Source organism: Lissotriton vulgaris, chromosome 6 (genome assembly GCF_964263255.1).
Source record: "Lissotriton vulgaris chromosome 6, aLisVul1.2, whole genome shotgun sequence".
NCBI lineage: Eukaryota > Metazoa > Chordata > Amphibia > Caudata > Salamandridae > Lissotriton > Lissotriton vulgaris.
The window spans coordinates 1,712,834,574-1,712,849,099 of NC_141694.1; the positions used below are offsets into that span (position 1 = coordinate 1,712,834,574).

General features: G+C 44.6%; 1 protein-coding gene across 4 annotated transcripts in view; it reads right to left on the reverse strand.

Moving 5' to 3' along the window:
• The window catches only part of EPRS1 (glutamyl-prolyl-tRNA synthetase 1), a 470,400-nt gene that overhangs the window by 319,829 nt on the left and 136,045 nt on the right, over positions 1-14,526 (reverse strand). For all 4 annotated transcript variants that reach the window (XM_086927918.1, XM_086927917.1, XM_086927914.1 and 1 more), the window contains exons 13-14: positions 10,476-10,586; positions 9,079-9,215 (exon numbers count right to left, since the gene is read on the reverse strand). In XM_086927918.1, coding sequence (XP_086784044.1) covers positions 9,079-9,215; positions 10,476-10,586 — 248 coding nt within the window. The remainder of the gene's footprint in view (positions 1-9,078; positions 9,216-10,475; positions 10,587-14,526) is intronic.

Genomic DNA, 14,526 nt, shown 5'->3' on the forward strand with positions numbered 1-14,526 from the left:
TGCCAAGAACAGATGCATACTGGTAGGTAGCATTTTCCGTTCGCATATGAGCTGCAGATCGTACACTTTTGCAACGATTGTGCAGCAGTGTCTTCCCTAGCGGTGGCCGCTTGTATCCGTTGCAGCATTCTGAAACAGTGTTCTAAGGACAGCTTGGCCTACTGAAGCTTGCTGTTTGGCTTGCACATCAATACAATAGTGTTTAGTGAAGGTGTGTATTGTAGACCATGTTGCTGCCTTGCATATGTCCTCTAGTGGTATATTTCCTAAGAAAGCCATAGAGGCTCCTAGTTTGCTAGTGGAGTGCGCTCTAGGAGGAACCATTAGTGTGCGTTTTGCTTTTTGATAGCATATTTGTATACACTTTACAATCACTCTGGCAATTTCTCCCTTAGAGATGGGGATGCCTTTGTGTGGGGGGAGAGAAAGATACAAATAGTTGTTTTGTCTTTCTGAAGGATTTAGTCCTGTCTGTGTAGTATAACAGGGCTCTTCTAACATCTAAGGTGTGTAAAGCCCTTTCTGCAACAGAGTCCGGGTTTTGGAAAAACACTGGTAGCTCTACTGATTGGTTAAGGTGAAAAGGAGTAATAACTTTTGGCAGGAATTTAGGATTAGGCCTAAGAACCACTTTGTGAGGATGTATCTGAAAAAATGGTTCTTGTATTGTGAATGCTTGTATTTCACTAACTCTTCTGAGAGAGGTGATGGCAACAAGGAAAGCAGTTTTCCATGCTAGGAATTGCAATTCACACTTGTGTAAAGGCTCGAAAGGGAGTCCCATAAGTCTTGTAAGGACCACATTTAGGTTCCATACTGGAGCAGGTTTAACCTAGGTGGGCTTATTCGTTTTAATCCTTCCATAAATGCTTTGATTGCAGGTACTCTGAAGAGAGATAGATGTTGTCTATTCTGTAAATAGGCTGCAATTGCTGCCAGATGCAGGCTTATGGAAGAATAAGCTAAATTGGACCTTTGTAGGTGTGGTGTAGAAGGTAGCAAATAATATTTTGGATGGAAACATCCAGTGGAGCAATATGATTATTGTTACAATATATTGTAAATCTTTTCCACTTAGCGGCATAACATGCTCTGGTAGTGGGTCTTCTAGCTTCTTTAATTATGTTCATACAGTCTGGTGGTAGGTTTAAGTAACCAAACTCTAAGACTTCAGGAGCCAGATTGCCAAATTCAGTTGGCTTGGTTCTGGGTGTATTATTTCTCCATGGTTCTGTGTTAACAGGGATGGCGTGAGCCGTAATTTTTGATGTGGAACCAGTGAAAGATCTAGTAGTGTGGTGAACCACGGCTGACGTGCCCATGTAGGAGCTACTAGTATTAGTTTGAGAGACTGTTGTCTGAGTTTGCGCACTACTAGTGGAATGAGTGAGAGAGGCGGAAAAGCGTACACAAATCTGCCTGACCAGTTCATCCATATCGCATTCCCCTCTGACCGTGGGTGTGGAAACCTGGCAGCAAAGGTTGGGCATTTTGCATTTTCGTGGGTGGCAAACCGATCTATCTGTGGATGCCCCCACATTTGGAAGAATGGTTGAAGAGCTTGTGGATGTATCTCCCATTCGTGAATCTGTTGTGACTGTTGACTCAACAGATCTGCTATGTGATTGTAAGTTCCTGGAAGGTGTTCTACTGTCAGGTGTATGTTTTGAGGAATGGCCCATCTCCAAATGTTCTGTGCAAGCTGGGACAGTTGCAGAGAGTGTGTGTCCCCCTGTTTTGGTATGGAATACATGGCTGTCATATTGTCCGTCCGGATTAAGACAGCTTTGTTTTGTACTTGTACTTGAAACGTTTTGAGTGCTAGGAAAATTGCTAATATAAACAAACAATGGTCCGAGACCCAATTTAGTTGAAGGTGAGAGATCAAGATTTGAGTAGTTCAAGGTGTATGCTAAATTCACAGACCTAAACACAATTAATGAAAAACAAAAGAATAGGCAACAGCAACAGCCTCAGACTCTTTCATAGCATTTAATCCATTTTTTGAAACAAGATTCAATCCACAATTATTTTACATTTTATATACAGTGCCCCGTATCTAGAGCGTGCAGTAAAGGAAAAGAAGGTGTTGAAAGGGCGTGATCGTGAAAAGGTGAAAAGGAGAGGTTTCACACAGAGTGTACAAAAATTATTCTATATTTTTTCAAGTAAACACCAGTCAAAAAAAGAGAACTGGGACAGTGGATCCTGGCCACTTAGGTAAATCAATATATAGTCCTTCTAGTTATTCAAGGGACATCAGATGAGTCAATGTCTGCACAAGGGGGGAATAACATTAGTGGTCCAGGTATTATAGGATGTCTGTCGACGTTTCGACTCGTCTTGCGACCTTCCGGTTAGTTATGCCTGGGCCATGCGAGTCTTCCTCAGGACAGGTGCAACGGGGCAAGGGATCAGGCAGATGACCCCTTCACAGGATGAAGTAGACGTAGTGTCTTCCAAAATAACTCGGTCCAAATAATTCAAATGAGGGTATTGAACAGATCCTCTTGTTCTATGCGTAGGGGGTTCCTATCAAGATACTGAGACCATAACATTATATGTGTCTTCAGGGACAATCCATAGTCAATTGTGCAGTATAGAGAAATCTTCAAGTTTTAATTAAGCCTGAAATTGGGCTGATGGTCAATGTTTCAAACTGAAGGGAAATTCCCTCGCCGATCGAGAAACTTAAACCGGCAGTTTTTGATAATAGGCAGGGTACTTCAAAGTAGACCCGCGTCGGTATCCCCTGGACAGAGTGCGGAAAATTGCTAGCAGCTCTAGATGGTTGATATGGATTTTTTTTTTGTTGGTTGTTCCATTGGCCTTGTGTGGTATAGTGTAAGAGATGGGCTCCCCATCCTGTGAGGGATGCGTCTGTCGTGAGCACTATCTGTGGAACAGGCTCTTGGAACGGCCGTCCCTTTGCTAAGTTTTTGGTGTTTCACCATTGCAGAGAGCGATAAGTATGGCTGTCTACCAACACCAGGTCTGTGAGCTGACCTTGAGCCTGATTCCACTGCTGTGCTAGACATTCTTGTAATGGGCGCATTTGCAGTCTTGCGTGTGGAACTATGAAGATGCAAGACGCCATCATGCCTATCACTCTCATGAACACTCTGGCTTGGAGAGACTGCTGGTGTTGAAAAATGGAGACCAAGGTCTGAATGCTTTGTATCCTGGCTGGACTGGGATACGCTAGAGCTGTAGATGTGTCTATGGTAGCTCCTAGATACTGATGAACGTGTGAAGGCTATAGGTGCGACTTGGTGTAGTTTATTGTAAACCCAAAGACGTGCAATGTCTGAATTGTTTGTTGTGTGTTGGACACACTGGTTGAACGATTTTGCCTTTATGAGCCAATCGTCGAGGTAAGGGAAGACATGTATCTGTTGTCTTCTGAGCTGTGCTGCTACTACTGCTAAGCACTTTGTGAACACTTGTGGTGCTGCTGTGACCCCCGAATGGAAGGACCTTGAACTGATAGTGCTGTCCTTGTATGACAAACCTTAGATATTTCCTGTAAGCAGGATGTATAGGAACATCAAAGTAGCCGTCCTTTAGGTCTAGTGTTGAAAGAAAATCTCCCTGTTGTAGTAGTGGGAGTACTTGTTTTAGAGAGATCATGTGAAAATAATATGATTGTATGTAATGGTTGAGGGGCCTGAGGTCGAGAATTGGTCTTAGTGTCCCGTCCTTCTTGGGAATTAGGGAGTACAGGGAGTAAACTCCTGTTCCCCGTTCCTCTAAAGGAACTACTTGAATAGTACCCTTTTTAGAAGTGCTAGAACTTCCTGTTGAAGCAGAGTCATATGTTCTGTAGACATAGGACGCTGCCTGGGTGGTATGTTTGGGGGGGTTGCTGTGAATTCTAGGCAGTAGCCATGTTGGATAATTTGTCTTACTCACCTGTCTGTTGTGATGGAATTCCAGACGGGTAGGAACTGTGATAATCTGCCCCCCCACAGGAGTGGAATGCTTTAGGGGGAAGCAGAGGGAGGTCACTGTTTGGGAGTGGAAGAGGAGCGGTTGTTGTTATTACCTCTACCTCTTCCCTTGTTATTATTGCCTCTGTATCCTCCTCTAAAGTAGCCTTTGTTAGAGGAGGTCGGTGTGTGCGTTTTAAAAGATGATGTTGCATATGTGCCGGTTTGCTTAGAGCCTCCTCTATAAAAAGGAGCGGCGAAAAGAACTTCTAGTTTGTGTGGATTGTAATGAACCCATAGACTTAGCTGTGTCTGTGTCTTTTTTCATCTTTTCTAGTGTATTATCTACTTCCAGCCCGAACAATTGGTTTTGATTGAAGGGCTGGTTCAAGATGGTAGTCTGTACCTCTGGTTTAAAACCTGAAATGCGTAGCCACGCTTGTCGTCTGAGTATAACACTAGTATTGACTGCTCTGGATGCAGTGTCAGCTACATCTAGTGCACATTTAATTGAGGCATTGGATATCAATTTGCCTTCTTGTATGAGCTCTGCTGCCTGAACTTTGTATTGATCTGGGAGGTGCTCCATTAGTTTTCCTAATTGGTCATAGTGAGCCCTGTCATAACGTGAGAGTAGGGCTTGTGTATTTGCTATGCGCCATATGTTTGTTGCCTGCGCAGCAATCCGTTTCCCTGACGCCTCAATAACTTTAGATTCTTTGTCAGGCGGGGCGTGTCACCAGAAGTCTGGGAATTGGCTCTTTTCCATGCATTAGACTACTAAAGAGTCTAGTGGCAGATGTCCCTTAATGTAGACTGGATCAGATGGTGCTGGTCTATACTTCTTTTCTATTCTTGGATTTAATACCCGTACCGGGTCTTTAAATATTTGTGGAGCATGTTTAATGACTCCTTTGATCATGGGTAGCATTTGCACAGACCTTTGTGACTGCTCAAGTCTATCCAGTAAAAAATTCTCATCAATGGCATCAGAGTGCATTGAGACCCAGTGGTAAAGGGCAGCTCTATTTAATAGAGGATTAAACCCAATACTATCTTCTGGAGGGGAAGGTTTTGTTGGGTAGTACTGAGGATCAGGAATGTCGGGCACATTGTGTGGTGAGAAACCATATATATCGTCATCTTTAGGATATTCTGGATTGACATCTTCATCTAAAGGGTATGCATGTGGCTCTGGTACGTCATTCCCCCCACCTAGATCATACTCTTCGTCAGTGTGGTGTGATGATGCAGGAGATTAAACAGGAGAAACTGTAGGTTCAATGTAAGGAGGGATAGGAGAGGAAGATGGTGAAGGAGAGGAAGGGTGCATTGGAGAAGTTGCACAACCCTTTTTGGCAGGAACCACAGGTAGAAGTGGTGTGTCTGCTGGTCTCTTGTAAAGAATTGCTTCCACATGTCCAGTTTTTGGATTTATATAGACTTTTCTTTGTTTAGGATCTGGTCTAAACAGTTCTTCCTCCTCTACAATCTTCTTCGGGGTCGATTTTTTCAGTGCCGATAGGGGTTGTTTTGTGTTTTTTGCTGTAGGAGGTATTATCGAGTCCTGTGGCAAATTTTTCGGTGCCAAAGGTGGTTTCGGCTTGGTAGGCTTGTTAGAGGGTTTAGGTGTCTCTGTATCAGGCCTTGGAGTCTTTGGTACCGAGGTTGGAGATTTGAGATTTTGGAGTGGAGACAGGTCTAGTTGGCCCTGCGGCGCCGGACTCTTTCCATCTTTATTTTTGGAACCGGAAGGTTTCGGAGTCGAAGCTTTCGGATCCAGTACGGTCTTCGGCACGATGCATCTTTTGGTTTGGGTGCCGAAGGATCTTTGTCTTTGGGCACCGAAGGGTGTTTTGGCTTCGGTGTCGAAGAGTCCTTCGGTGTCGAAAGATGTATGTGCTTCGGTGCCAATGGAGGAGGTGGAATTGGCACATGTGGTTTCGTCGGTGCCGAGGCACCGGAAGGTGTAGTCTTTTTCTCGGAGCCGAGCCCGAAGGCGGGGCGTCTGAAGGGATATTTCGGTCTCGACTGGGCCCCATGGGCAGAGTGCTGACCGTTGCCTTTGGCTTAGGTAGTGTATGTTGTGCAGGGGCAAGAGTACTCACAGGTTGCAGAGACGGAATCGAGTCATCTGAGTCCTCTGCCCCAGATATGATCTGGAGATCAGGCGAGACTTCCTCGGCGACAAGTGGAGCCTCGTCCTCGGAGACGTCATCTTCGACGATCTCCTCCTCGAAGATGGCCTCCGGTGCTGGCGCTGATCTCCTTATCTCGTGTCGACGTGCCATCCGATCCCGAATGGTCTTCTTCGATCGGAAGGATGCACAAGCTGTGCAGGTCGACTCGTCGTGTTCCGGCGATAGACAGAGGTTGCAGACCTCGTGATGGTCGCTATGAGGGAATTTTGCTCGACATACCAGGCATCTCTTGAATGGAGTTCTGTCCATGAGGCGTAGGCCGTACGGCGCCGATAGGCCCAACGGCCCGCGTCGACGCACCGGAATGTAGCTGGTGATGACGAAAAGTCTATTCGATGTCGAAAATGTTTGTATAATGTTTCACGCTTCGAAGTTGCTGAAAAAGTCTTTTCTAGCCGGAGCGGAAATCTTTCATCCGAACCCAGTGGCGGAAAAAAACAATCTGAGGATGGAGTCGATGACCATGCGCAGTATTGTCCAAGGGAGGAGTCACCTATCTCGTGACTACAAAGACTTCTTCCAAGAAGACAACAACCTGCAATCATCCGAGCCCAACACCAGGTGGCGATCTATTGCAAAAGTGTACGATCTGCAGCTCATATGCCTCGAACATATACTTTGTATTTTATTTTAAGACCAAGGTCTTCATACTCAGGTACGTACATTTTTTAATTAAAAATACTTTTCACTTTGCAAAAACCGACATTTAGAAACTGTTCAACACAGTCTAATGTTATCCTATGGCTAAAACAATATTGCAGTTAAACAGGTAAGTACTGCACTTACAATAAGAGTATTTGGAGCCAAACATCAGCAAGGGCCACGGGTCAGGTAATAACCAAAATAGCACCACAAGTAGCACAGGGGCAGCCGGGTGCAGAGATCAAACTAGGAGCACGGACCAATGCTTTCCAATGGAGATAGTGGTGCCTGGAGCCACACTGCTTGCAGGTGAGTAGTTCGGTTGCAAGGGCCAAGCTTTGGGGGTTAGGTTAAGCATGAGGGGCCACAAAGCAGCACCAAACATACACCACCAGCGGCACTGGGGCGGTCGGGTGCAGGGTGCAATTTCGACATAGGACACCCAGTCCTTTTCAATGGGGATTCTTCTTTCGGCAAAGAGGCTGCAGGCGGGACACCAGAGGTTGCAGGAGGAAGACCAACAGCAGAGGTAAGTAGAGATGCAGGGGGTCATACGGCCACCGTCAATTCAGATCACAAAATCCCAGGGGCTTCGGGTGCAGGGGTGCCTTTGGACGTTGGGAGTCTTCTTACCGGAGCCGGTCCCAGCGAGGGAAGCCTCTGGATTCACACTGCACGCACCATTGTGGAGAGTAGGAGAGGTCAGCTAACGCTAGACATGAGGTCAGGACTGCCGGGGAGCCACTCAGTCTCGGGCTGTGGGCGTCCGGTATAGAGTGGGCAGGAGACGCAGATCCGCGAGGATCTGGAGTCCTTGGAGTAGGTTTCTTCAAGACAGGCTCGCTGTCCACAGGAGATTGGTGTTTTTTTTTCAAAAGCAGCAACCCTCCCAAGGGTTTCAGAGATCGCTGGAGGCAAGACAGGTCGCAGGTTCGCAGGAGCGGGAGGACAGGCCGGTAGGACTGGAACCAAGGCAGTTCTCTTCAGTCTTCCCTGCTGCAGGGTCATCTTCTTTCTTCTTAAGTCATTGCAAATATAGTTTCTAGGTTTGGAGGAGCCACCTAAATGCTACATTTAGGAGGCGTTTTAGGGTTCAATGAGCACCGCATCTGAGGTGACTACATCCTCTATTATGCCATAAGCCTGTGGGATGGGGGGCTAGACCTAGCACTGATTGGACGGGTCGCTTCATCCTCAAGATGATGGGGGCTGAAAAGTATGCTTCACCTCGCTTCCCCCCTACCTGAAGGGTGGGGCTGGCAGAGGTGGGCACACCTCCTATTCTTTTGAATTCTTCCCGCCCAAAGTGGAAGGTGTAAACGAAGGGCTGCAATCTGCTTCTATTAGCAGAGGCTGGGGGTCGCATTACAAAGGTGGCAGGTCGTTGGAGCTTGCCTCTTCGAGAACTGGCCCATCCTGGGGAGGAGGTGCGAAATCTCTGCCCAGGATGTGCTTTGTTTCTGGTCCCAGAGATCAGGGCTCTCTACCCAGGGGTCTAGAAATATGTGTGGTGATGGCTGGCTTCCCACAGCCTGTCAGAGGCCACACCAGGATTGGCAGGTTTTAAGGTGGCGCCTCTGAGGTGCCCCCCGAGTACATAGTACAATAAATCCCACACTGGAATCTTTGCATTTCGACACTGACATCTGGCCAGAAGTGTGACAAAGTTGCTTCTCAGCCCACTTCCGAGGGTTTTGCTGCTCCTTGTGTTTTGCAAAATGCAGTGAACAGGTCCACGTGGGGTATTTTAATAGTATGCAATATCCACAATTCATGCATGCCTATGGCACACTTATAAAAAAAAAAAGACAAATACCGCAACCAGTTACCCCACTTTAGCAGAAAGGATAGGGAGGGATTGCTAATAGTCAATCTTTTACTGAGCAGAGGCTAAAATGTTATCCAGGTTCTCAAAAAACTAAATTTAGCGGAGCAATAAAAAAACATGAATTTCCTATATACATGTTAGCAGGTTTTTATAAGTGTGCTCAACTTCCAATGCATTTTACACTAACAGATTCGAGAGCTACAACATATAACAATATAGCATATCACTAGTGACATCAACATCACTAATAACTTCAGCAAAGATGCTTAATTACAATGCAACACAGTTGATTGTGCTGAGCCTTTTGATGTAACGCAATGGCGCGGGGATAAATGACTTTCCTGAAAGTGCAGAAGATGGACATGAAGAAGCCAAGCATGTATTTTCATAAAAACACAAGAAGTACAGTGAACAACTGAAGAAGTCCCCAGTCAACACCTCAAACAAAGCACCAAAAGGATGCAGACTGCTCTTTTACCTGTTTATTTTTGTGATGTTAATATTGCCCCAGTTTATAAACGTGACCATCTCTCCTTCAGATAAGGTCTCTGCATCTGCACCCTCAATAAGAACTCTGGGCCCATACCACACTGGTTTGGTACCAACATCTTCATTCTGAAAACAAAAAAACAAATTAAAAAGGGGTCTGGAAGGGAAATAAAAATCCAGGCACTTAAACCATGCCCTCCAAGTAAAAGTCAAATTATCTCTAAACTGATGAAGGTTCACAGCACATCTTTCATCCAAACATGATTACATCATATTGGAAAAAGCAACTTTTCATAAAATCAAGAAGTATGGGAATGTGTCTTTAAAGTGAATAATTGTTACTCAAAAATATAGTCACTTCCTTACTTGAGGTGTTCCAATGTCATAAACTCACATTGGAAATAACAGCAATGCTTAGTGTGTCAAAGAGTGTCCTAAACGTGGTTACAGTGGAACCAGGGAAAACGTGCTACTTCCTCACTTATGCCAAAGCACCTCCCCTGAAGGCAATTTCTGGAAGAAGATTTAACCACTTGATTTGTCACTACCAGCAATCAGTAGGAACATTGTAAATCTGACAAGTGACTACATAGATCTATGGTGCACCATCTTGACTAAAAACGGCAGGTGATTAATTTTTTGCAATCCCTTTCCAATAGTTCAAAACATTGTAAAACGTAAACAAGGAAGTCGAAAAACAATCCTAAACCACTGCGGCATAAGGGTTAACGTTTGCTTACGCAGTCTTTATAAAATTGAAAAAATCTGCCACATTTCTAAGCCTGTAAATCAGGTTGCCTTGCAGCGTTCTGATACTAGAATGGTAATTAGTAAGTTAATGATTTGGTTTTAAGAAGCCAATGATTGGGTTTCCAGACAAAAGTTGTGTTTGGTAGAAAGCAGAAGACTACCCAAGTGAGTGTGGAAGAATGCCTACCCAGAATTTAAAAATAAAGTTCCCTCACTCATCCACCCATGTGCACATATACATATTCTAATACACCACAATCATCTTAACTAAGTAAGAGAAATTTCACCCCTCTTCTATATTGTTATTTGAGTCCTGTTGCGCATATCATCTTCTAAACTTGATGATGCACATCTTTGAAGGGAGCAGCATCACTATCTAATTTTGCATGGTATGGAAGGTTTTCACATATTTCCTGACAATGCTAATCTGGTCAAATCAAAATGTGCTGAAGAGCATTTGACTGATTTATGGGACTGTTCTGAACCATCAAAGACTGATATATTGTTAAATATAATTTAATCTATACAAGTAAGCAATTATATCATTTTAATGGTTTGCTACTGCACAAGCAAACTTTTTTTCTTCCACAAGAGATGCCAATTTTGGTTTCCCAACAGAGCTGAAATATACTAGACCTTTGGATGCTTGGCCACTTCCTTCATCTCCTCTTGAGCTTCCGGGATATTCACAACAATGACATCATCTTGCAGTAAAGCGGTGTACCGCGGTGCCACAGGGTCTATCACCTGAGAGAAGCAAACAAAAAAAGGCGCATCCACGTGTGCCAAATGAGAAAGAGGGATACAAACCTACATACATCAACAATGGAAATATTTGTTTAACTAGTTATCAGTGCTTTTTACGTTGCTGCATTTGCCACGGGGGGAGTTGTAGTGAAGATCACAAGTTTGCATTCCAACAGGACCAACTATTAATCTCAACAGGGTCAACTCAGCGATGATCCTTCAGAGATTAGTTAAGTGACTACTATTACACTCATTAACAGCTGTTAATTGCAGTGCTTAAAATGGCAAAATTCAAGATAACATCGTAAAGAAAGGGTGCAGGCGTTTGTAAACCTGCCGTGCATCAGGACTCTAGCAATTGAAAGAATTATTCTGCCTTGGGAACACTGACTTGGGCATTAGCCAAGAGTTAGTAAAAATGACACAAATGGAATCCACATAATCATATATTTTCAATGAGGTGTAATACTAGGATCCTGGTAAACTGATACAAAATGTGATCCAGTATTATTTTTTTTATAGGATGAATATGGTTTTGAATAAGCTGACCTATCTATTGTTATTCTCGGTTTTGAAACTTGGATAATATTTATTCAATTTGCCCTATTCTTTCAATTGGATTGGACAGTATTTACATGTGACTGTGAAAGACATACTGCCTGGTGGTAAATCTGCACAGAATGTAGCTCAGGATCCTACTATACACAGAAGCCCCAAGTAGTGGAGTCATTAATCTTTTCAGCACATAACGTGATGCATGTCATCATGCTGTGCGCTACCATGTACATGGAAGTCTAGCAGTCAATGTGTGTGAAGAGGTAACCTGTGCAGCGTCGAACCAGAAAGTGCATTGCGGAATTCTTTAAAACCTACTAAACTTTAATACGGACTGTGAGAGTGAAGTTTTCTCCTAAACGTTGCTCTCACTAATCTTTTCATTTGAAATAATTATTAAGCAGGTAAGTATAGAAATAAATGTCATGAACCTTCATGAGATGCAATTACCTAAACTCTAAGGGCACAATTCCGGCCCAATTCCGGGCCAAACTCTAAGGGCCCAATTCCAATCTCGGCCGGAAGGGCTCCGAATCGGATTTGTTTTTACCTGAACCGATCCGGAACCCTTTTTTCCGACCGACTCGTTCCCAATTCTGAACAACCAAGTACGATGCCTGGAAACCCTTAGGGCTGACCGAATCATTTCCGGAAGGCATACGGAGAGATGGAGCCCTCCGGAGTCGAATCATACAGCTCTATAGAGTAGGTTTTCCAAGCGCGCAAGTACGATGAACGATTCGGACAGCCCTTACGTGTTGTTGAGCCCAGATCGAAAAGGCTGTAGGAATTGGTCTTTTGAGGCCCATATCAGGTCCCCCTTCACCCGGGGCGCTCCGTATCGTGCCTGTGGGGGTACCCTTGGGTCCCACTTTTCAGATCATGCACAATGCAGCAGGGGCCCCTGAGGAAGCGGCTGACTCTTGCATGAGACAGGAGATCGGAGCGCGTCCTGATAGACGAGGAGGGACATCAGGCTTGCCGATCATGCCCGCTCCCACATTTCCCTTGCGCAAGGTTGGGGGCACTGGCCTGTGGAAACGAGAGACTCCAGCTGGTCATGGAGATTCCCCCAGTCTCATGGTGGTTTGCCCCCCCCTGTAACCCGCCTGATTGCTTGGATTAACAGGGAGTTGACCGGATGCCTGAACCTAAGATGGTGGCCGCTGCTACCAATTAATACTTGCTCATAGGAGACTGTAAGGGAGCACTAACGAGAGACAGAGGTGAACTGCCGTAGTGATAATTTGAAAAGGGTCATGATGCAAATGGCGTGCTACTCCAGAAGATTCTGTTTAGACCTATAGCAACCCAGGAATCCTGGGCTGGGCAACCCCGACATGCAGAGAGTCGGGGAACCTCTGCAGACTTTGGAACTGTCCTTTCCACCTCTCCTCTCACTACTCTTGACCTGAGGGCGAGCTGGAGGACGAGGCGGGAGACACTTCCCAGTAACACCGGGACCGCTGCTTGCGATGGAACTATGACGATGCCACCTGGGCGGATACCATAACTGTTTGTACTTACCGCGGAGCCTGAGCAACCTTGGCCGATGCCCGGTGGAGCGGTCCTATGCAGCTATGGAGAAGTTTGGCTCTGGTTCACCCCTTCGGCCATCACCTACCCAGCCGGACATCTGACATTTTTTTTACTAGTCTCCCCGTGGTGTTTCCTTCCCTCCCCGTCTGCCTGACTACATCTGCATTCCTTACCCCTGTTTACCATTCCTGCTCTTCCTTTCATTCCCATAAGACATGTGTCTGGGCTGTGCCACATGCTTATAATTCATATTATTGTGTAATTGCATGTTTATCTCATACGTCTATACTTGGCTCCAGTAATTAGGTAACATGTAACTCGCTGCTCCTCATGTAAATCGCTCTGATACCTTCGGGTCTAGCCAGTGCTATATAAAACTTTGCAAACAAAAATGCGAGCATATGTACGCGTTCGGTACACAGGCTCGCATTCAAGTCAATGGGAATCTGACTGAATCACATCTGGATGCATTTAAACACATCATACTGACAACAAGTTGTTCAAAAAGTATCGCGGACACGAGTGGTTCTGTTAGCTGAACACAGAAAGGACCAGTTTGTATGCAAGCAGATTACAGGAGACCACTGAAAGATTTCTAATAAGAGATGCGGCAAAAAAAAACAGATGTGTTGGTTACCAGTAGTATATAGGGAAAGAAAACAGCACACATAACCCACCTTTGTTGCCTCTTTGACCAGCAAAGGCTAAGACAAGCGCTTCATTGAGCAAAATGACTTATAATTTGGTAAGAACGTCGACTGGCCCTTTAATTTTGTAAACGCAAGATGTAGTAAGCTCAGAAATGTTCATGTGAGGGCTCGTGTCTGTGTCTGCCACAGCATCAACGCAAATTAGAAATTCAGATTGCATGATCCTTTTTTTGGGCAACACTCATACAAGGGTTTCGATAAGGCAGCATAGAAATTAAAACTGCAGCACAATCATCTGAAGATCACTTGGGACACAAGAGCGGTAGGAAACACTTTAACATAGCTCTGTCAAAATAGATTCCTGTTGTACACATCTACTGTCTACCACTGAGTTTGTACTGGCTCAACCCTTCTTAATGCAGTTTAGCCATGTGCAAATGTCAGAGGGTGGTTCATAATGGTGTGAACTTGCAACTAAGCTCCCTGAGGGAATGAATAGTGATAGGGAGTGTAGATGAGAGTAAGCATACACAATTAGATACTGAAACTACATGGGAGATGAGAGCACTTGAATGGCAGTCTATGTGGTGAGCAGATTCCATACGAAGTAATAATCTTAGTTAGTTGTTCGTGTGAAGTAAAGGTACTAAGAATCTACCCTCAAATTGCGCAAAAGTAAAGAGTATCTGTACAGGGTTCATCCCATAAATGGCAGGGAGGAGAAGTAAACACTTGATAACTTTTTTTATAAACTTCAGTGCCCCTCCTTCCGTGCCATTCATCTTTTTTCGTCGATGTTATTGTGGCTTCGAAAAGACAAGGACTTTCCTCTGAGAAAATGCCTTCCGGGATTGCCGACCTCTATATAAAAGGCACACAATTAAAAGAAAATGTTAATTAAAAAAAATAAGATAAGAGTGTATGCTCAAGACCCATTAACCCCAGGCAAGATGCACATTAAAAGATTCCAAAAACCACTAATGTTTCGATGGACAGAGAAAAACCAAAGACAAAAGAGGGTCTGCGATTTTTAGATACCAGATAATCTTGTTCAAATGTATTGGCTCAGTCATTGTGTGAAATCATTTTCTATATTTTTCATTTGAAAATTATACTGAAAAGCCTTTGGTCGTTGACGCCATTGTCAACAATTCCCTGTTGGCTTAATTTATCTCAGATCAGAAGGCATACACTGG